Raw genomic sequence first — 24,126 nt, forward strand, 5'->3', positions numbered from 1 at the left:
TTTAAAGCGCTGGTAGCCTAGCAGTAAGTACGTGCGACTTTCATTCCGGAGGTCGCGGGTTCGAACCCCGACTCGCACCAATGAGTTTTTCGGAATTTATGTCATCATTCATTGTAACTCTGTCTTTAGGGTCCCCCCACATCTAGCGTCTCGCGAGCAGTGTAGCGTCGGGCCAGCTGTATGGAAAAAGACGACGCGTCGACGTTGCGTACAGTTGCTTTGCCATACAGTTGGCCCGACGCTACGCTCGCGAGATGTGGAGGGACTCTTACAAATGATCGTTTATCATCAAACTTTTTTTGTTCCAATGAATTTGATATTCGATTAGGTATAGAAGAATCTTTGTGCATAGAATAATTATAGGTATCACGTTTTATGGATACCTGCAAAACTGCAGTTTTAAAATAATATCATACATCATCGTGTTAAAACAGATTAAAATCTAGAAATGATTTCCTAAACATTGCACAAATTATTTGACAACTGTCAAAGTGACAAGCACAGCTGATCCCATAATTTCAGTTCTGATAATAATCTGGTGTCAAAACATTTGGAGCGAGGCCAAAGTTGCATGTTTTGAAGTATTTATTTATACGTGTAATCGCATGGACAGCATGAACCGTGGCACAATGGGAATGTATCTAGATTTTACAAGATTTTCACTTTTACTAACATTTTTTTACTATGTCCGTTACATATTGTTTGATAAATCAGCGGAGATTCATATTTTGTGGTATATTTTTTTGGGATTGATTTGTAAGTAGACTAAGGGCCACTTGCACCAACGAAAATGGAGGGTTAACCCACCATTTTATATGGAATTTGACAGATGACCGCCCACTAACCCTGAGTTAAATGGTTGGTGCAAGTGGGCCTAAGAAGTGATTTTGTAGATAATTTCTGACGAGCATCTAACATTTATTTACAATTGACAACGTTTCAAAATTTTCAATGTCCCTAAATCGAAAACCATTTCGAGATATACGCTTGTAGATCACATAAATCATTTTTTTAATTTTTTTTTCCGCATTTTTAGTATAAAAAATCTCAAAAATAGTTTAAAGGGGAAGTGACGTCAAATAGCTGATTTAGAGCTGCCACTATATCAAAAAAAATCTTGCAGTTGGGATGTCACTTGAGTTTCATTGTCAAACTCAAGTGACATCCCAACTGTGATAAGTTTCATTGTCAAACTTATCACAGTTCGTAGCAAAGATATTAAAAAAATCATGGCTTAGTCTATGATTTGTAGTCATTCACTAGTGGTTGACAGTCAGTCATATCGGACTGTTTAAGCTGACTGTTAAAACTTTTTTTTTTAGGAATGATTTTGTCGTTTTCTTAGGTGTATGAAACAATACATGTGACGTCACGAAGCTGTGTTTTGACGTTTGTAACTTAAGCTCTTTCTGCTCGAAGCAGTAATAAAAAGGGAATTTCTCATTAAAATAGCAGTTTTTGGAAAAATAAAAAAATACGTGTATCTTTTAGTATTGAGTTCTTTCAAACCAAACAATAAAAAGTAGTACTCAAAAATATGAAATGTTGTCAATTGGCAGATTTATCGAGATAATTAAGTAAATGTAAGATTTTATTTGATTTTAACTTCCTAAGAATCTCCTACTTTACTAATTACTTTAATGTACATCATTGAAATTATTTTTAATTGAAAAAGAGTTGTAGGTATCTCTTTCTTTTCGTCGTTTTGCAGATTTTTGTATGTATCGTGGGCTTTATGAAGTTAAAAAATATTTACGGAATAATGTTACAGAACTAATTTAATTATTCCATTTATTTATTAGTCACGTAAACTCTTAAAATAATATAAATAATTACCATATTCATTAAAAAACACGATGCCTGCACAAGCACTACATTCCTTATTTCTGTGTCAAAACTGAACATTTTTGTAAATATATCTTTTTTTTGTTTGTATAGAAAAAGTCCACAAGTAAGCGCCACTCTGGAGGAGCCATTGGCAACGATCAAGAGGTCTCAGACCTTCTCGCCGCAGCCGCAAAGCATCGGGAATAGGCAGTATATTTGCAGGTAAAATTCTATTTTGTTATAAATATGTAAATTTTCCCACCATTTTGGGTAGAATGCGTCCAGGTCGTCCCGCCATCTCCTTTTTGGTCTGCCTGAACCCCGTCTATGGTGTTTCGCGGGTCCCAGTCTGTAAGTCTGTAATCTTGCCGACAACAGTCGAGTGGAGAAAGCGAGGGGGGGGGGGGGGCTTTGTCAAGCAGTGGGACACAAAAGAGGCTAATAAAAAAAAATTTATATTTTAGTTTATGCTCTAGCATAGACTCGTGAATAAACTCAAATGAATACAAAGTTATTTATACTGAGTTGGTCGATAGAGTTGGTTAAGCCAGTTCTGCGTCAAGCAAAATGTTTAAAAGTGAATCGTGAAACCCGCGGCATATCTGAACCTGTAGTGTGAATTTTATGAGAAATCATGATCCTCGACTCTGTAATAAGCCTTTAACATCAATGATTTTTTTAAGTAGTTCTTAAGAGCTGGGAGGGGTAATCTCAAAGCAGTGTCAGGTAACTTATTATAAAAATGAATGCATTGCCCAACAAATGACTTCTGTACTTTACGGACACGAAACTTCTTTATGGCAAGCTTATTTTTGTTTCTAGTGTTGTAATTATGGATATCAGAATTCTTAGTGAAACAGTCTAAATTCTTAACAACATAAATTATACTATCATAAATGTATTGGGAAGCTACAGTTAAGATATTAATTTCTTTGAAGAGTTCTCTTACTGATTCACGTGTTCCTAAGTTGTAAATAGAACGAATGGCTCTCTTTTGTAATACAAGGATAGTCTGTATGTCAGCTGCTTTGCCCCAAACCAGAATACCGTATGACATTACACTGTGAAAATAACTATGATACACTAGGCGAGCTGTCTCAACATTAGTCAGTTGCCTGATTCTCCTAACGGCGTATGCGGCTGAACTTAATTTGCTTGCTAGTTTCTTTATATGAGGACTCCATTGTAGATTTTTGTCCAATGTTAAACCAAGAAACAGTGTTGTATCTACCATCTCTAAGCATTCATCATTCAAAAGTATTTTTGTATCGATTGGTTTAACATTCGGCAGAGAAAATCGAATACATTTGGTTTTCTTAGAATTAAGAAGTAAATTGTTGACAGTAAACCACTGCAGTACATCAGCTAACGAACCAAAATAGGCTTGACAAAATGACGTAACGTATATTTTGTCAAGCCTATTTTGGTAACACATCATAAAAGAAGGCATCTTTTCGAATACAATGTACACTTGCAGACAATAAGCAAGACTTCAGGGGACCGATTTTTGAATTTCCAACGCACGAGGTTCGCCGTTTGAAAGTCTGTGGAAAACGATGGAATGCTATTTTTGAAAAAGGACGGCTAGTAATTTCAAATAATAATGGTAATGTGACCGTTCGTTTTCGATTCTGTTAGTAGAATTTAAATCGCTTGTAGTGGAGATATTATTGAACGAAATTCACGAATTCGAATGGTTGACATTCAAAAATTGGCGCCCTGGTCTATGTCAAAAACGAGATAACGATTCACGGGTATTCTAACTCCCTTATTCATAAACGTACACTAAAGTTATCAAGCCGATAAAGTTAATTTGTCCCATTCCGACGTATTGGTGTGATAGAAAGGGAGAAACGAACTTTATTGCCTTGATAACTTTAAGTCAAAGACTAGGAAAAATAATATAAAGTCTAGGAAAAAAAAACGTACCTCAGTACCATACAGAAAAGGTACGTTGGCCTAGATGGCATTACACCTTTGGGGTACGCTCAGCTAGATGGCGCCAATATTAATATTTGGGTCAAATTGTCAAAACTGAGGTTCAAAAGTTTTAAACCTGTGTCAAGAGATGGCAGTCTATGCACTGTGATTACACATTTTACTTCGACAGTAACTCTCTATAATAGGCTAGTTTCCTATACTTAAAATAAAATATTTTATGCAGTGCACGAAATAATGGCCCACGTAATTAAAAGAAAAACATGGACAGTAGTTATGTTTAAACATAATTTCTATTTAATAAGTCAAAGAGAAAGATATAAAGTAAATATGTAAATTGACCGTGACGTCACTCCTCAGTATTTCATACTAATTCCATGTTAGCAAATCGTTTCGACAGTTCATAAAAAAAAGCTGATTTGACTAGTAGGACACTAGCCTATACTCGATCCTCTTTGCTTTAGTGAACGTTTATGAATAAGGATGAATAAATATGTAATGTGATATTTCAGACTGAACCGCTCCGAGTCGGACTCGTCCATGGCGTCGCGCGCGCGCCGGCCCGCGCCGCCGCCGCCCGCCGGCATCCCCTTCGACCGCAGCGTGCGCGAGCGCAGGTCCCTCAGGTAACACTTCTCCTTTGCATACGTCATTCCCAAGTATTTCGACGAAAACTTACATTTCAATTTAATAATACTTACCATCTTGATTATGATTTGTGCATACTAATCTTTATGTCAAAATTGTATTGTATGTTTTTTCCTCTATATTTACAAGCCCGTTTTTCTATCCGACTTTCTATCCTTGAGAAAAAAGGCTTTATGGACGGTCGTTCGGTTTGCTCACGTTATTTTCGTGATTATTTGATAAATATACGTAATATTAACTCTCAGCCAATTACTTATGTTAAAACTAATATATACTCACAAATATAAACTAATATTGTGTTATTTCCAGATGGGGCCGCGTAGCAGGCGGCGCGGCGCGTCGCACGCGCACCCGCAGCGCTCGAACCTCGTTAGACCTCGCTTTAGATCTCAGCGCGCAGCACACCAAGCTCGCTGACCTTCGGACCGAGATCGCCCACCTCAGCCAACTTAAGAAGAGGTAAGCCTTGAAAGTCTTCAAATTGTAGTATTTGTAACTTAGTTTCTAAATGTTAGGGCGGCCGACACACAGCGCACAGTTGGCCATCTGAGCTAACTTTATAAAAGGTAATGATATATTTTCATTTATTTTATTTTCATTCTTCACCGTAGAAAAGTCTAAGGTACAGTCGACCAATTGGAACCCTAGGCCACAGTACAATCATGCCAAAATGACAAGCAATAGGAGATTTATTACAATCTGATTTACAACGTCAGCGGGACAAATCTCGACTGGGGGGCAAATGTAACTAGTCCATTTTTTCCATGTTTTACAATGATTAAATTAGATTAGATTTTGTTCAAGTTTGAATATTGACATGTTGTCAATAGAGTCAATACATGATGCATATACATATACATCACTATGCATTTTAAGGGTTCATTTACTAGGCACTTGCCTAGTACCTACAAAGAAAACAGCCATAAAACTAATGAAACATCTATCTACAGGTTAGAAGAAGCGTGCGCCCGCGGCGACCCAGCCATCGCGTCCTGGGTGACGGAGGACGACACGCTCCGCCGCCTCGTGGCGCCCGCCGAGCCTAACGAGCGCGCCGCCAAGCTCCTCAACCGCACCTGCAGAGAGATCTACCGGCTCAGGAAATCTCGCCAGGGCGGCCGCCGGCCAGATCTCGTCACATTCAAGTAAGTGTCCACTAATTTCAATGTATTTGGCCGTATGGCATGCTTATCTGGGGTAACATGGCTGAGTTTATCGTCGCCTGGCAGTCCGGTAAGTGTATCGCGAAACTGCTCAACCGCACCTGCAAAGAGATCTACCGGCTCAGAAAATCTCGCCAGGGCGGCCGAAGACCAGATCTCGTTACATTCAAGTAAGTGTCCACTAATTTCAATGTATTTGTCCGTATGGCATGCTTATCTGGGGTAACATGGCTGAGTTTATCGTCGCCTGGCAGTCCGGTAAGTGTATCGCGAAACTGCTCAACCGCACCTGCAAAGAGATCTACCGGCTCAGAAAATCTCGCCAGGGCGGCCGAAGACCAGATCTCGTCACATTCAAGTAAGTGTCCACTAATTTCAATGTCTTTGGCCGTATGGCATGCTTATCTGGGGTAACATGGCTCAGTCTATCGCTGTCTAGTAGCTCGATGAGTCCAATGAACGCGAACGAGTTTCCTAATTTGACTATAGTTTCAACGCGTATTGCCATATTGCATACTTATCTATCACTGTCTCATTCGAGTTACTTCGGCTACTTTAAATGTGATTTGCCTCAAGGCGCAATAATCTGGGGTATTGCTTTATAAGAATATGAACAAAATCAATTCTAATGACTTATCTGTACAAAGTGCAGTGTCTGTCTTTCCCATTACGGAACAATGGTATTCCGGGACCTTTGGGAGGCGTGTGTGGGGCCGAAGCCAACGCGCAGAGGCCCTTTTGATACTTTAATGAAATGTAAGGGGTACACCGAGCGGATGTTGCTCTTGCCCGCATCATGGGACACACGCAGATGCAGCACCTGCCAGGGTGTAAGGACTTCTTGAGAGTTAATGGAATCTAAAATGAATTGGGCTATTGAATGAAACTGATGGACCAAATACAGTGTCTGTTATTTTAAATTCGAAATAATCCAACCAAGCTAACATACAATTTCCTTTACAGAGAAAAAATGGCTTTCTTCACCCGGCCGAAATCCACCGTGCCGGTCCTAGACGGTGAAGCCGAGGAAATCTCAGAAGACGAATGGGAAGACGAGCTGGAAGAGCGCCGCACGCCCGACGGACGGTCCTCCAAGACCTCCTACGAACTCCGCCGAGACCAACGCTGCAATGACGTGACCCAAGACAAGACGGAAAAGACGGACGAACCGGCGAAAGACACGCAAGAAGTCGTCGAATGTAAAAACCCCTGCCTCGAGCGGCTGGAAGCGGTACAGGATCAGGAAAAGACTGATGAAGATAGGTATGAATTTGTTGTAGATCGAGCTTTAGGTGTTCAAGTCTGAATGTATGGATCGGTGTGTATATTGATTTAGACGGTCCAGGCAGGCAATCATGGTCGCGCGATAAATGATAAAACATCAGGCCGTCTGGTAAGTGCGATAGGGACGATATTATGTTTTATCATTTATCGTGCGACCATGATTGCCTGCCAGATTGTAATTGTTCTCGGTACGGTCAACCGGGGCTTTAACGCAGGGGCGACTTTGAAAATTTAGTTTTAAAGTCATACTGTAAGTAAATTCGCGATTTTCTATGGTAGGTTTACAAGAATATTTATTGATCTAACTAGTGAACAGTTTTAATAAATAATGAATAATGCTAATTTCAAACTCGTTCAAATACCATCAAAGTAACCCCAAATTTTCCTAAAGTCACCCCGGTTGACGGTATTCAAATACTTATTTCATGCGACGAAAAGTTGCATGAAATAAGTAGTTGATACTTTTGAGGTATAGGAAATAGGAAAGATCTTAGTACGAAAGTTAGGGCACCATATGAAATAATATTGCAAATTTGTTCTGTGATTAATATTGCCTATTGAGATTTCTGGAATGAAGACTGACGAATGATAAGCTATGTATTATTGGAAATCTAATTATATATATAAACACATGTTCGTCTAAGAAAAGTGGCTGTTTACTATGAAAATTCATTGTAACTGTGTCATTCGGACGGATATTTTTCTAAATAGTATCGTGCAAAATAGAGTGCCATACAAAAGAATCTTGAATAAAATATGTATGTATAATTCTATACCTTTATATTCAATTGGTATAAAAATTAAATTATTTTTTTAGTACCAATAGAGTATAATGGTAGGTATGTACTGAGGCTCTAGTGCAGAAGGGTACAAGTCTCGTGAAGCGCAGGTTAAAAAGGGTGTATGTACCATACATGACTTATGCTGTTTTTCACCTGCGCTCCGCGAGACTTGTACCCTTTTACACTAGAGCCACAGGTATATTGAAGTGGACTTTATGTATTGTACAAAAACGTGCCTTATTACTGGTGCCTTGGGAGACTTGTGCCATAGAAAGGCATTGTGGGGGTACAAGTAGTTGTATGCAGAGTCACAAAATATATGCCAAACATTTTATTGTAATTAGACAGTATACGGCGGTATGCGACTATTTCATTTTGTATATACGTAATGTCTTGAAGCGATGGCCCACCGACAGTCAAACCAAGCTAAGTTTGCAGCGATTTTGGCAAACATTATTTTAAGTGTCAAACTTCAATGAAATAATGGCTATCAAAATCGTTGCTAAGTTATCTTGGCCTGACTCTAGTATGCTGACTATTGAATAGGTAGTTTTCCACCGAAACATAGTGGGTGAATAGAAATAGGTTATTCGTTGCGTGACAGATCCTTACGTTTATTGCACTCAAATTGTGTACAATTATAGTATTTTTATGCGATAACCTACTTTTCTTTGTTCACTGTGTTATATGATTTGATAGGCCAAAAAAGCTTTTGTAAATACTGGCTACATATGTTGACATTTCGCTTCTCTTGGTTTATAGATATAGTCAATTCAAAAGTATACAGGATCAGAGCAAAATACTCGATAGTTGAATCAGTTTCATGTCATTTTGATATCAATGTACCTAGACTCGGATTGTTCTGAAAGACATATTGAAAATTATATGTAGGTTACATTTTATAAATGAGAAATATTATATGTAGATTGTTTTAAACATTTGAAATTTAATAATTTTTATTTTGAAAATGAATAGGGACCTAATTGAAAATTTTAGATATCCGAATATTTATGTAATTTTTGAAAAGAGAAGCGATTTGTTTTTTAAACTTGCGGAGTGGACGCGTTTCTACGTGCAATATTGAACGTAAATTTTATATTTTATTTAATTCCACTTTTATTTTATTCTGAGATCTGACTCGCACTGCGACGTTTTATTTAAATTAAATATTGAACGTGAAATTCAAACGTAGATTATTGTAATTTATCAAGTAACTTACTTTTATTTGTACATTTTGTATTATAGTAGTTTTAATATTGTACATAGTTTGAGAGTAAATACTTCAAGAATTTGCATATCTGTATTTAGCGGTTTATGAAATATAATTTTAATTGTTAGCAATATTATTCGATGTTAAGTATTTTTTATAACAGTAGTCTACTAGAGTTAGTAATGTAATTATTACATTTTTGTAAAAAATGTATATTTTATATAAACATTTACGAGGAGTTTGAAACATACTTTTGTATTGTTACGAAGTTGAATTTGGATTTGCCAAATTAACGTAATTAAGCTTTGTGTTAACTCTTCCATTACAGAAAGGTTGATTATATTTTGTAGAAGCTGACGCAGGTCGAAATCGGAAGTGAAAATATAAATGATAAATTAATACTTTTGTGTTTGACTGCTTACATCCAAAATACACCCTAATAGAGGTCAGCTAACTTTGAATTGAAAAACAAAACTAAGTCATGGTTTTTGAGATAAGTATTTCGTCACTACTTTGAAAAAATCTCGTATCTCACACTGCTCCTCAAAGTTGAAAACGCAGTAAGTCTATATGCATTGCATACATACTTATTACATTTTTCTTTTCATTGACAGAAGAAGATACAAGTTTTTTTAAATCGGATTTTAAAAATAACGGATTAAATCGCGCATAATGAATTTAAAATTCCTCCCGACGTTACCCTCTTTACAACATAGTAATGGTAATTTTTTTGAATATTGTATAACTAGCTTTATTAATTTAATAGTGTGTGAATCTGCCTTAAAAATCTATATTATTTGTGGTCATGGTTCGTTAATATTTCTTGTATGGGGGTAGCTTTTGAACATTGTAATTTTTCCTCAGTCACCCGTTGACCACGAACGCTGTAAAGAGTTCGAAACGTCGGGAGGAATTTTAAATTCATTATACGCGATTTAATCCGTTTCCATAGTTTTATTTCATGAGTAACTATCGCGGTAACCGAAGACAATATGATATAGTGACGATTTCTTTGCGCTTTATTAACCACGAGTTTGATTAAACGACCATTATTTCAAAAACTATGACATTTTCACTGACCAGTAGGTCTAGCACATTCGCCGCGAGATAGATCACACGTCTTTTTCTAATTGTATTAATGACATAAGGATGAGGATAGGTAGCCTATCTCGCAGTGACATACTCTCGCGGCAATCATGTGCTATACTGATACTTTAGGGACACCCGGTATTTTAAGGTGTGAATAGATCGTTTTGTTCTACTAGTAAGTCATACAATATAATAATATAACTTTTAATATAAGCGACCAGACTTCGTCCAAGCTAAATTTGCTCCGAGTTGTCAGTGAGACCACTACATCGGACGAAGCACTGCAAGAAACTAGCCACTGTTGCATTTGATCTAGTTACCAGCTGTCACCTTTATTTTACTTATTAATCCACAGCCACTGAATTGCTTCAATGGGCTCTCCATTGAAGAAATTCAGTGGCGATATCTATGTTGCGGTTAAGTAAAGTATTCTAAAAGTAAGTTTACAATAGGCGTGAAATAATCATGGCGACTGCTTACACTAGCTAGCAAAGCCGTACGCTTATTCGCCACAAAATATAATAAAAAAAGTAATTTAAAGTGTCGCTCGCGTGTCGCGTACCCAGAATAAGCCCCAGTAAGGCGGGAACCAGTAAAAATGTATGTAAGTGTACCTGCCGCACGCAAACTACCAATCGCGGTATCGCGCCATCGCTAGATTACTGGGTAAAGTGTGTGCGCTAGACGATGGTGCGTTTATAAGATGTGCTTTTTAATTCCCTGCAATTATTTAGGGTAGAAATTTTTTGAATCTAGGAGGGTAGTCTATATCCTGCTAGTATTTAACTCATAGATCACACTGAGAAACGGAATAGAAAATGTTAAGATCCGAAGCATCGAAGGAATATTCTTTGAAGACTTCGAAGGAATGAGGACACACTCAAAGGTTATGACAGAATAGATGGCGCCACTCTATTAGTCCATACGTGAGAGCGAGAAGATGATATGTTTTCTATCTCTCTCACATATGAATGACAGCGACATGCCTAGACACTTGCACAGGCGCCACCTGGCGGGATAAAATGTCAGTGTGCCTCCTCATTTGGTCAGCAATCGGCAGGGCAAACCACAGAACACAAACACTTTAAATCTTTGATTTGATTGACCTCTTCCTGAAAATTTGCTGTCAAATCAGTATCTATGGTAACAGTTAACAGATTACTGTCAAAAAGTTAACAAAATAATTAGAGTATTTATTTTAACTGGTTTCCTTGAAGCAAATCAACGAAATAACTTGGCAAACTCTAGTAGAAGCAGCAAGCTAAATAGGTAATTAGGTACCTTATTTATACCTAGGTAATAGTGTAGTGACACTATGTTTGATTCAGTGTTGATCTCCGAGGATTACGTCGAGGACAGATTTGCGAACAAAGATGTAAGTATAGATGTAACTCCATCATTATTATCTGTTTGTAATAAAGTCGGACCACCAACCAACCTACAGGATCCACCATGTAGGTAATGTAATCTGCCCTTGAATTATTTTTATTACCCAGTAGATTCTACTTCAAAGTCGCTTGAATTACAGTAACTTACAAAATAGGGGTTACTACGTTATTGCTGCATGACTATGTAGGTATATTTTCAAAATATGTACGAGTGGAAAAAGGCAAACATATCAATCAGTACCTACACACACATACGTATTAGTCGAACAAACTTTACCAGTAGCTCGCAACGTCCGGTCCAAAGCACGCTTAAATATAGTCCAGATTGCCCAGCGAAGGAATTCCGTTTTTTGGTCGAACTAAGGAGGGTTGGGGACAGATTATGTTGCACATAGAAGGTATGTCACTGTACTGTAGGAAAGTATATAAGTACCTATTATAGTCTTATTTATAGTCTTATTTATCCTATTTATAGTCTTATTTATCCTATGTATAGTCTTATTTATTTACTTTTAGATGTTCAATAATATATATAGGTGACAATTGCAACAATTACATTCACAGTGATCTTGATAAATGATTGGGGGATTATTAGTAAAAGTGGAGATACTCGTAGTATAATTATTTTAGTTTGGCGACCGGTCTGGCGCAGTCTGTAGTGACCCTGCCTGCTGCGCCGCGGTCCCGGGTTCGAATCCCGGTAAGGGCATTTATTTGTGTGATGAGCACAGATATTTGTTCCTGAGTCATGGATGTTTTCTATGTATATAAGTATTTATATTTATATCGTTGTCTAAGTACCCACAACACAAGCCATCTTTAGCTTACCGTGGGTGAGGCCCACGGTAAGTAAGTCAATCTGTGTAAGAATGTCCTGTAATATTTATTTATTTATTTATATTAGTGCAGAAAGCCACACGCAATCTAGCGCTCGAAAATCAATAGCGGCCTGTTAAGATCTCCGCAACATAAGATTAAGATAATCGTTTATTGCAAACCGTGCCACAAGTATATAAAGTACATGGGATCACATGGCACCCTGGTAAGGTATGGCAATTCTTAACGTGACCTAAAATTAAGTTAAAAAAACCTTCAAATCAAGGGTGAACCGGCAATTTCTGGGCGAGCTCACTCCATCGTAGGCCACGCCACGTCTTTGCCTTTGGCTAGTCTGTGACCAAAAGTAAGCTCATTTATAATAACAGAAAAAACATAATTGCTAGTAGTCTGTGACCAATTTCATTGTAAGGTTTTTTCTACGTAACGCGAAGGAAATCTGATTTAACATTTTGCCATAATACCGAGGGTTCCGTACAAACTTTCTTTCAAAAAAAAAATAATCTCATATTTTCATATAACTCGAATTGTTATAGGCACTAATGTGGCGTATAGCTTCAAATTTGCTATTCTGTAGTCTTTATAATGAGTAAACATTTTTTACTTTATTGGACAGCTAATGCGGAATTTCATTGTAAGGTTTTTTCTACGTAACGCGAAGGAAATCTGATTTAACAACCATTAATAAAAAAATAGCTTATTTACGTTCAATTTGAGCTCTTTCCAACGATGCACACTTGAGAACGCATTTGATTTTGGCCATTTTCTAATTTTAATATTTTAAAAAAATTACTTTCTATTTAAGTTTACAATGTCCAACTCATTTCAAGTTGATAGCATTAGTAGTTCTCGAGATGAATTTTTAAGGGTTCCTGTTGTATTTTGACGACCGGTCTTTGAATAATTTTAATATTTGTTTATGTAACTCGGTCCCTCATTTTACATTTAAGTGATTTTTTATTTTGACGACCGGTCTGGCACAGTCGGTAGTGACCCTGCCTGCTACGCCGCGGTCCCGGGTTCGAATCCCGGTAAGGGCATTATTAGTGGGCATTTATTTGTGTGTATTTGTTCCTGGGTCATGGATGTTTTCTATGTATATAAGTATTTATATATTATAGAGGTATATATCGTTGTCTGAGTACCCACAACACAAGCCTTCTTGAACTTACCGTGGGCCTCAGTCAATCTGTGTAAGAATGTCCTATAATATTTATTTATAAACTTAAATATTTCAAAGATTCTCAATTATGTAGAAATGGACTGGACAACAGTATACAGAAATACTAGTATAGGTAGGTACCTACAGTCAACCAATCTGAATCTTAGGCCACTGTAGAACCCTTTCACAGTAAATGTCAATGTCAATGTGACTGCTATAGCAGATAAAGCACGGTGTCAATGTCAATGACAGGGTTCTATCTAGAGAGGCCTAAGATACTAATTGGTTGACTGTACATGTATGTTTACCTGCCTATTTTAACTGATTTTAGAGTTAAGGGTCTCTTTGGCCATTATACATCATCATCCTCCTTGCGTTATCCCGGCATTTGCCACGGCTCATGGGAGCCTGGGATCCGCTTTGATCCCAGATTTGGCGTAGGCACTAGTTTTACTAAAGCGACTGCCATCTGGCCTTCCAACCCGAAGGGTAAACTAGACCTTATTGGAATTAGTCCGGTTTCCTCACGATGTTTTCCTTCACCGAAAAGCGACTGGCAAATATCAAATGACATTTCGCACATAAGTTCCGAAAAACTCATTGGTGCGAGCCGGGGTTCGAACCCGCGACCTCCGGAACGAAAGTCGTACGCACTTACCGCACGGCTACCAGCGCTTCCCCATCATACATATAATATTGTAAAAACTATGTGCAAGTTTCAATTTCACTAATTACAAGTCCTATCAACAGTCAATAGTACAATCAGTTCAACCTTACTTGTCCAATCATGTAAACAAACACTGCTGGCAAACATTATCTCACTTTTCTCTGGAATTGCACATTAACCATCACTAAAAATGTTATTATACACTTAAATAAACTCACAAAGTATTGAAATCAATCAAAAAACCACTGAAAAATATCATTTCTAAAACGATTTTCATCAATAATTTTTTTTTTTTTTTTAAGTTGGCTTTCACTCCTCGGTCTTTTTTCCGAGGTGTATTTTGCCAATGACGACGTTTCTCAACATACAACGCACGTAAAGAATGTTCGGTGAACTGAGAATTTTGATTTTGGGAAAGATTGGGGACCTGACATGGACATGGAAGAATAATTGTTATTTAGACATCACAGACAAAACAACACTTAATTATGAAGGGCATTGGAAGAAGATAGATTCGAAAGTTATTGACATGAAAGGAAGATAGAAAAGGATTTAAAATTTATTAATATTTTATTTTTAAAGCAACTATAGAGCAATATATAATTATACCATAGACAACAAGAAAGCATGAGTGTACGCGGTAGAAACGAAACGTAAGATGCAAGATGGAGGCAAAGCAAAAAAGGTAGAGTCAGTTTTAGAGATATTATAGTTTTATGTTATTTTCTTTGATATGTTTTATAAGTATACTAGTGAAGGGAGTCATCAATAATTGTAATTACGAATGGATGACATCAAAAACTCCTGACATTACGAAGTCTGGATTGTCTATGAGTCGTAATGTTGGGATGACAACTTATCGTTATGAACGATCGATATTAACGTTTGAGTTTGTATAGCTTGGAAAAAATGCTGTGATATTAATTACAATAATTTATCAGATTTATTAACCGACTTCTGTACGTTTTATTTCCTACCTCTTTACAATAAATATTTTACTTTCAATATATTTTTTGTTGTATTAAAATGTTAATGTTAGGTACTATAAAATGAATACTGTACTAGCCTTTTCCATAGGATTGTTGCAAATGTGACGAAACCTAATTAAATTTTGGTTTTTACATAGATATTGTGTGACATAAAATTGAAAATCCTGTGATGACGTTAGCAGCGTTTATTTAAAAATTATCGTTAATATACATTTCCAATCACTAGTAATTGTCTTTGATCATATTTGACGTTTCGTTTATTTACATGATAGGACAAGTAAAGATGAACCGACTTTACATAGTGTTAATAACCTATAAAGAAACAGACTGAAATTATTCCATAAAAACCGCATGTACCAACGAGTAATCCATATTCCCCTGCTCTTTATCTGTATCTATGTATTATTTACGAATAAGCTTTCGCGCAGATTGTTTTTTGCTTGGTTACTTTTGACCTTTTGCACTATTGACGACCGGTCTGGCTCAGTCGGTAGTGACCCTGCCTGCTGAGTCGCGGTCCTGGGTTCGAATCCCGGTAAGGGCATTTATTTGTGTGACGAGCACAGATATATTTTGTTCCTGAGTCATGGACGTTTTCTATGTATATAAGTATGTATTTATCTATTTAAGTATGTATATCGTCGCTTAGCACCCACAGTATAAGCTTTGCTTAGTTTGGGGCTAAGTTGATCTGTGTAAGGTGTCCCCAATATTTATTTATTTACAAAAACTGGACGCCACCTAGATGAAGAAAATACAATATTTACTTTTTGTAGCTCGATACGTCAGCTAAGGCCAGGGTGGCTAGCCGAATGGCACAATCGCTCACGAAACGCTCACGAAACGAAGCGCTAGTAGATATCTATCTCTATCGCGCTTGCGTATTGGCACGACAGAGCCAGCGGCGTATCGCTTTCGTTTGGCGTCGGAGAAATGCCATTCGGCTACGGGGCCAGGCCTTATTACGTTTTCACATTATCCGATCCGATATCGGATGTAGCGAGTATAGCGACCTATCTGTACTAATATTATAAATGAGAAAGTGTGTGTGTCTGTTTGGCCGTCTTTCACAGCAAAACGGAGCGACAAATTGACGTGATTTTTTAAGTGGAGATAGTTGAAGGGATAGAGAGTGACATAGGCTACTTTTTGTCTCTTTCTAACGCGTGCGAAGCCGCGGGCAAAAGCTAGTATTCTATATATTAAAGACCGTGGCACCCATAGGCACCCGAAACACTAGAAAGGTTGGAGGTGCGTTTCCTCGTACGCTCTTTTCTTGAAGGTTTGAAGGTCATATAATCGGTCAGAAAACACCAAGGCGACAGTTAATTCAATAGTTCATACATTCCAAAGTTTAGTACATTTCGAAACATACAGTTTATATGTTTTAATGAGTGTGTAAAAAAGGCCCTAGTCCAACGCACAGTGCGTGTCCGCCACGCGCCGCCGCCCGGTAGTCCCTTCGTTTCCCTTCTCGTTAAGATACGGGAATGACCGAGGGATTGTGTGGACAACTTATTGTTGCTAATATGTTATACACCTATATGTATGTAAAGTTCAATTTGAGAAATAGAGTGAAGTCAATAATGCTATGCGCACACAAATCACAAAGAGCGGCAAGATTTCGTCGATTTCCTATGTATGCTTTCAAACTTAAAAAACCCTAAAAAAGGCGAAGGCCCAAGAGTCCGTTGACCATGGTGCGTGATCGCGAGTATCTCGTTTCTCTTCTACTCGTAAAATGACCGAGGGATATGGTCAACTTATTTCCTTTACCGTAAATATTGAACGCTCAATTAAAATAACCAACAGTGTAGCTAGAGTTCAGGTCTGGTTGCGTAGCCGAATGGCACAAACGCTCACGAAACGCTCACGAAACGAAACGCTAGTAGATATCTATCTCTATCGCTCTTGCGTATTGGCGCGACAGAGCCAGACTACCTTTCGTTTCGCGTCGTCCTGTTGACATTTTCCTGGACGTTCTCGCTATCAAGTACACCGATCGTGAAAAAAATACAAAATGCATAGTAGCGCAGATTCAGGGGGCTTCTGGAGCCTAGGTTGTCCATACAAATGGACCACTTCACCCCCTGATCCCCCTAAGGCCTAGGCTGGGCCCATTTGGCCATTGATATTGGCGGCGGTCGGGGTGGTGTAGTGGTTTAAGCACGTCAGCCGCGATAGCTGGAGATCCGTTTTCGATTCCCGGCTTCGCTTCTTTCAGTTTATGGTTTAACATCGTGTTTAATTTCACACCATGTCACATTTCCAGCTAACACCTGCTTAAGCTTTGTATTTTCCCCTTCATTAAAAGTTTTTGTTAAGTACCAGGCCTTACAAAGGTGCCAGTACTCACTTGGTTCTATTTACACAAGCATCGGTTCAATAGTACCGCTACCGCATATTTGCGGGCCAAATATGTACAAGTCATGATTTTCATTAACGTCGTTAGCATGGTTTTGATGTTATTGGGCTATTACAAATCAATGTAAATATTGGTAATGAGTTTAAAAAAAATCACGCCTGCGGAATAGATTTTTACGTCTATGTTCAGTACTCATATTTTAAATTACATATGTCCCTAAGTAACTAAGGCATTTTTTTTTAAATTGGGTTTTTGATCATCATTCGTTTAACAATTTATATTTTAACCCATATTGATTAGTTATAAATAATAAATAAATATATATTATATGACATTCTTACACAAATTGACTGAGGCCCACGGTAAGCTGAAGAAGGCTTGTGTTGTGGGTACTCAGACAACGATATATATAATATATAAATACTTATATACATAGAAAACATCCATGACTCAGGAACAAATATCTGTGCTCATCACACAAATAAATGCCCTTACCGGGATTCGAACCCCGGACCGCGGCGCAGCAGGCAGGGTCACTACCGACTGCGCCAGACCGGTCGTCAATACAAGGTAAGGTTAAGTTATAGCATTTCAATTATAGATTAAACATTTGGCAGATACTTTTGAACTCAAACAGTAGAAAGCGGAAATGTATGACTAATAACATAACCTAGGTATCAATAGATTTTTCTATACTTTATGAGCTTCTTAAGTTATGATGAGTCAACTTCTTATTTAAAGTAAGAAATACTTAATGGAAAATTAAGTAGGTTATTTGGCATTTGACGTACAAAACAGCATCTGTTCCAATATTTTTACGCCAGCGAAATACCAAAAGTCCCCTTTTACTATGTAATTATACCCATAAAATATGGCAGCACTACATATTGAACCAAATTGCTTTAGAGACATAGAACCGTATCAAACACAATCAAGTATACTTTATAGAACCTAATGGTATGAGTTCTGGGCAATGTGTTAGTGTGACAAGGTTGCTGGTGATAGGTTGGTGTACATGCCCAAAAATGGTTCGATCCCTGGGATGCGCCGGCGCGTGCTATGACAGGTGCGCGCGCAGCTGTTAGACTAACTGTAGTGTAGACTCGTTTTAAAAGTTGATAAGTTTACTATTGTAATCATATTGAAGTATTAGTATAGAGAGACCTTGTATTCCTCATATTTGTTCCACACTGAGTAGGTAAATTATTTTACCCAAAGTCAGCTTCTCGAAAGGTCTGTACAAAAATTAAGAAAAAGTTAAAAAAAAAATTTTTATTCCTTTTATGTTCCCAAGATTTATTTCAAGAATTGAGATTTTAGTAAGTCTTATTTGGTCATTAAGGTTCTCTAGTATCTATATTTCTTAATTATAACAATTATCCCGTATAAATCTTAGGAAGGTCGACTTATATCACTAAATGTTGGTAACAAAATAGGATCAATTAAATTTTGCTGAGGTGGCTATGTAAAAACTTTTTGAGAACTGCTGAAATATTTTATCAGATAACATTTTTTGCTTCATTAAATTTCGGGAATGTTTGGCTAAAGTATGTCAGGTTCTTTTAAGCCACAGTGAATTAATCCACAAGAGTTTAAATGACAAATTAAAAAATGCCATGAAAATTCCTTCCTAACTATATTTCAGAATTAGTTGAAGCTAATATAAACGTTTATATGTATTAACCATAAAATCCATTATATATGTATTTAACCATTTATATGTTGTTATTTATTGCTTTCTCATCATCATCATCATTTCAGCCATTAATCGCCCACTGCTGAGCATAGGCCTCCCTTCGTGTACGCCACTTATCCCGGTCCTGGGCTAATCTTATCCAGAAGTGCCCCGCAGTTTTTCGAATGTCGTCCACCCAGCTTTCTACTTAGGCACTGGTCCCACCGCGAGCTAGTAAGTTATGAGCTATCGGCTATAAAAACGAACAAAAGATAGTCACTCCCGTGCAAATAAAAGAGACACGGCGATGTTTATAGTTACTCGCCCAGCGGTGAGCTATCAAAATCGCCGAGTCTCTTTTATTCGCACGGGAGTGCTAATCTTTTGTTCGTTTTTATAGCCGATAGCTCATAGCTTACTAGCTCGCGGTGGGACCAGTGCCTTACTCACAACACAAAGCGTTCTTGAGCTTACCTTGAGAATCAATCTGTGTAAGTTTATCCCATGTTTTTCGTAACTTTATGTACCTACGATCATAGAGGTAGATTATATATAAGAAGATCATACCATCACATACATTAAAATGCGACCGCCTAAGAACGCACGTACACTACACCACACATAGATGGCGCCACAAAAAAATGTCTTGTTGCCATCGATTATTTGTAGATTGGCGTTAAGTGTCACTTTCGAGCCATAAATCTATGCCAAAAGTGACACTTAACGCCACCTACAAGTATAATCAAAAGCTACGACATTTTTAGGGTTCCGTACCAATCCGTCTGTCTGTCCGTCTGTCACATTCCTAAATATCTCGAGAACTACTAATGCTATCAACTTGAAATTTGGAATAGTTGTGAACATTGTGAACCTCTACAAACAGAAGGTATAATTTTTTTAAATTTATTAATTTTAATTGTAGAAAATGGCAAAAATGAAAGGGGGGCAAACTGTAAATTTCAAGTTACTAGGTCAAGTAGGGTATCGTTAGAAAGAGCTTAAATTGAACGTAAATAAACTATTTTTTATAATTTTTTTGTTGTGAAAAAAAAAAAGAATTATGAAGGAAAATGTAAAAAAAAATACCGTTCCACTTATCTCCGAAGTTTACCAACGAAAAATTATGAAAATTTTAGGAAACATTGGTTTTATGCTAAATATTACAGGAAAAATATAATCGTGTTTGTATCTTGAAAAATTTTTTTTTTAACACATAAAACTTTTCACATTTTTACTTTTAATTTACCCACTATATACATCCATAGTACTTCAAATTAATACGAGATGTTACGTAAATCATCTTCTTTCCAATAAAGTAAAAATTGTTTAAATCGGTTAACATTATAAAGAATAATCCCTGAAAAACCAACATACTATGGTCGCGCAAATTAGTTAGCGAATTCACCGAGAGATGGCGCTATACACAATAATGCTCATTAGTATCTATACTTTTGTCTTCTAGTCAAGTCGTTAGAGTTATGTGAAAACATGAGATTATTTTAACTGGGGAGTTTGAAAGTTTATACGGAACCCTCGGTGGGCGAGTCCAACTCGCACTTGACCGGTTTTTTTTTGTGGCGCCGTTTAATATCACATTTTAATGTATGGATGGTATGATATTCTTATATTTAATCTATGCTACGATGTATCGTCTACCGTCTTTTAGTTACCACTTTTAGGTGAAGGAGAACATCGCAAGGAAACCGGACTAATCCCAATAAGGCCTAGGTTTCCCTCTGGTCTGTAAGGTCAGATGGAAGTCTTTAACTACAACATGAGACTTAATCGCGTATAATTACGTTTTTAAATTTTAAAACATAATTATTGGCAATTATGTATCGTTTATGTGTAAAAATCGTGTAAGTTTAAATCGGCTAGATGATAATCGGTTACACAGAAATGAATGCTTTCGCGCCTTTCGCCAATTCTTGGAAAACGTGTCTTAGACTAAAAAAAAATGCATTTTAATTCCGCACAAAAAAAACAATTGATAAAATTTTAAGACAAATATGTCTACAATTAGCTTACATATCTAATGGTTCTATTTATATCTTGACTAAAATTTAATAACCAAGTGTACAATATTTCGCTGTGCTATGATTGGTGGACCTCTTTGCGAGTAAAGGCCTTCCCAGCCTCCGCCATTCTGAGCGGTCCTGTGCCGTATCTTGCTATTTCTCTGATATAGTGTTGGACTAAACACCATAATAGAAGACTAAAATAACCTATTGAAAAAAAAACTCTTCAAACGTAACGTAAAAGTCGTGTAGAAACATAGAATGAAGAACTTGACTATACCAAACTATGAATTAAAAGTGTCTACCTATCTACATAGTTGTCTCCAAATATGCTTAAAATTATAAAATTGTGTTTTTTTACAAATTCACTTATTTTTTGATATTGTATATCATTGTCGCGTCCAAAACCTCGTATGATGATGATGTGTAGAAAATTAAATCATAAATAAGATTTTTATTAATTACGTGTTAAAGCCCTAAAATGCCCTAAATGATCTGTCCGCTGTTCGCCCTCTTCGGTGTACCACTGTACCTACCTAAATGGTGTACAGTGGCGCAGGATATGCGATAGTGGTGATCTCTTGTGTCGAAGATCCAGATCTTTTTTGAGTTCCAGCCGGTGAAGTAAGTTCGGCTTGAAGAACCAAACAATCTGCATTACCATAAAGTACTTCAAACACATATGTAGTCTCATTTATGTGCCCAAAAGATGTAAATCACCTGATTCAGTCACATCCGCTCTGAGCCACGCTCCGTGGACAGACGGATCGACGGAGCATATAATGAGTAGTGATGCCCCGAACAGATGTTTTGACCGAATACATAATACCTCCTCTCTCGGCCGAATACCGATGACATTAAGTAGACTTTTATAGATCTTGTTTACCTTTACTTTATGTCACCCGTGACCATATCGTGACTCGACAAAGCACAAATTGTAATTCCGGTCAATATAAGTCTAGTGAAACGAGAAACTAACGGCAAGTCATTCAAAGCTCTTATTCGGCGGGACTTTAGCACGATTAGTCTATCAAGTTCAAAACAATTTTCCTAGAAAGTCTTTATACAGTTCTACTTTTGTGATTTTTTTCATTTTTTTTAAACATATGGTTCAAAAGTTAGAGGGGGGGGGGGGACGCACTTTTTTTTCCTTTAGGAGCGATTATTTCCGAAAATATTAATATTATCAAAAAACGATCTTAGTAAACCCTTATTCATTTTTAAATACCTATCCAACAATATATCACACGTTGGGGTTGGAATGAAAAAAAATATCAGCTCCCACTTTACATATTGTAGGGGGGGTACCCTAATAAAACATTTTTTTCCATCTATTATTTTTGCACTTTGTTGGCGTGATTGATATACATATTGGTACAAAATTTCAGCTTTCTAGTGCTAACGGTTACTGAGATTATCCGCGGACGGACGGACGGACGGACGGACGGACGGACAGACGGACGGACAGACAGACATGGCGAAACTATAAGGGTTCCTAGTTGACTACGGAACCCTAAAAATGCTCAAAAAGGGTCCAAAAGGTTGACAACCTTTGAAGATTAGGTACTTTTTAGGGTTCCGTAAATACAGTGGTATTTTTTTGTTGTATTTTTTCTTTGCATTTTGGTGTAATTTATTCTATATAGATATTCGGTATACAATCGAATTGTACGCTTAATTCGACTGAATACTAAATATTGTGTATAGTGGCCGAATAGGTCGAATACCGAATAGTTGCCGAACATCTCTAATAATGAGCATTTCGGCTGTTCCGTCAGACTGACGTAATTACGAATAAATATAGTGAACTACTCTTTTGTGTACCGGAATTGTGTAATTGATGTGGTTATTACATCTGTGTTCCGAATTGATGTGGTTATTACATCTGTGTTCCGAAAAACAAAAATGAATTTTTTTTTATTTCATTGTATGTTTGATTATTTTGTCGGTCACATCCCTATCCGATAGTATTCATTTTCCCGGCCTCTGATGTAGTACTACTCGAAAAAAAAAATTGTTGTAGGATTTGATGTTTGATGTGGACATTTTTTTTTCTTCTGTCAGGATCGAAAGAGCTCGCGATTCTGAATATGAATCAAGTAAAAAATAGGTAGGTCCCATGTTACAAAAAAAGTGGGGTGGACAACTTGAAAAAAAAAATGGCCCTAATGACAGTTAATGACTTTACATACGCGGTGAGCTTTTAAGACCTACTTGCACCAACCACTTAACTCAGTTACTGGGCTGTCAACTGTCAAATTCTATATAAAATGGTGGGTTAACCCTTTAACATTTTCTTTGGTACAAGTGGGCCTAAAAGTAACATTAAACGAGCGTTTAACGCGAGTATGTGAACACCATCGTAACCATGTTTAAAGTACCTACATTGCTATAAAATTCATTTCTATGTTAAATATCTTTTGGCCAGCTATCATATTGTGGCAAAGATAATACCGGTAACCATCAGTATGTCATCGTTTGTACGAAGAAAGTGACATCAAATTGTCTGACAACGGCTTTCTCCTTAGTTTACCCTGTTGGTAAATGCCCATTTTCCGTCATTATCAATTTAACACGACTGTTGTGTCACGTGTGGGTATTGGCCTAGCCCTCTACTCTAGCCAAGCGTACACACATACAATCATTGACGTTCCGTATACATACTTAGTACATACCGCTCCCCGCTGAAAGCGCCGCCCACCCCCCTCTCGGTTACCTCACAGTTACCGCCTGTCAAAAACGCGAACAGTCAACCTGTCATATCTCACTATACAAGCATAGTACGCGTTCACCTACACGAGCTTAGAATGTGTGCTAGGAACGCGCCTCTTACATATTATTTTTAACCCCCGACGCAAAAACGACGGGGTGTTATAAGTTTGACGTGTCTGTCTGTCTGTCTGTCTATCTGTCTGTTTGTCTATCTGTGTGTGTGTCTGTCTGTGGCATTGTAGCTCCCGCACGGATGAACCGATTTAAATATATTTTTTTTTGTCTGAAAGCTGAGTTAGTCGGGAATGTTCTAAGTAGGGATGTACCGACTATTGATTTGGCCGACTAGGCCGACTACCGACTAGTCGGCGC

General features: G+C 37.4%; 1 protein-coding gene across 1 annotated transcript in view; it reads left to right on the top strand.

The window, feature by feature from the left end:
- Window positions 1–6,962, top strand: part of LOC125236101 (protein kibra) — a 90,289-nt gene extending 83,327 nt beyond the window's left edge. The window contains exons 16-20 of the mRNA XM_048142797.1: window positions 1,939–2,049; window positions 4,278–4,391; window positions 4,723–4,872; window positions 5,364–5,558; window positions 6,540–6,962. Coding sequence (XP_047998754.1) covers window positions 1,939–2,049; window positions 4,278–4,391; window positions 4,723–4,872; window positions 5,364–5,558; window positions 6,540–6,882 — 913 coding nt within the window. The 3' untranslated portion in view covers window positions 6,883–6,962. The remainder of the gene's footprint in view (window positions 1–1,938; window positions 2,050–4,277; window positions 4,392–4,722; window positions 4,873–5,363; window positions 5,559–6,539) is intronic.
- Window positions 6,963–24,126: the final 17,164 nt, after the last annotated feature.

The sequence above is a fragment of the Leguminivora glycinivorella genome, chromosome 18 (genome assembly GCF_023078275.1).
Source record: "Leguminivora glycinivorella isolate SPB_JAAS2020 chromosome 18, LegGlyc_1.1, whole genome shotgun sequence".
Taxonomy (NCBI): Eukaryota; Metazoa; Arthropoda; class Insecta; order Lepidoptera; family Tortricidae; genus Leguminivora; species Leguminivora glycinivorella.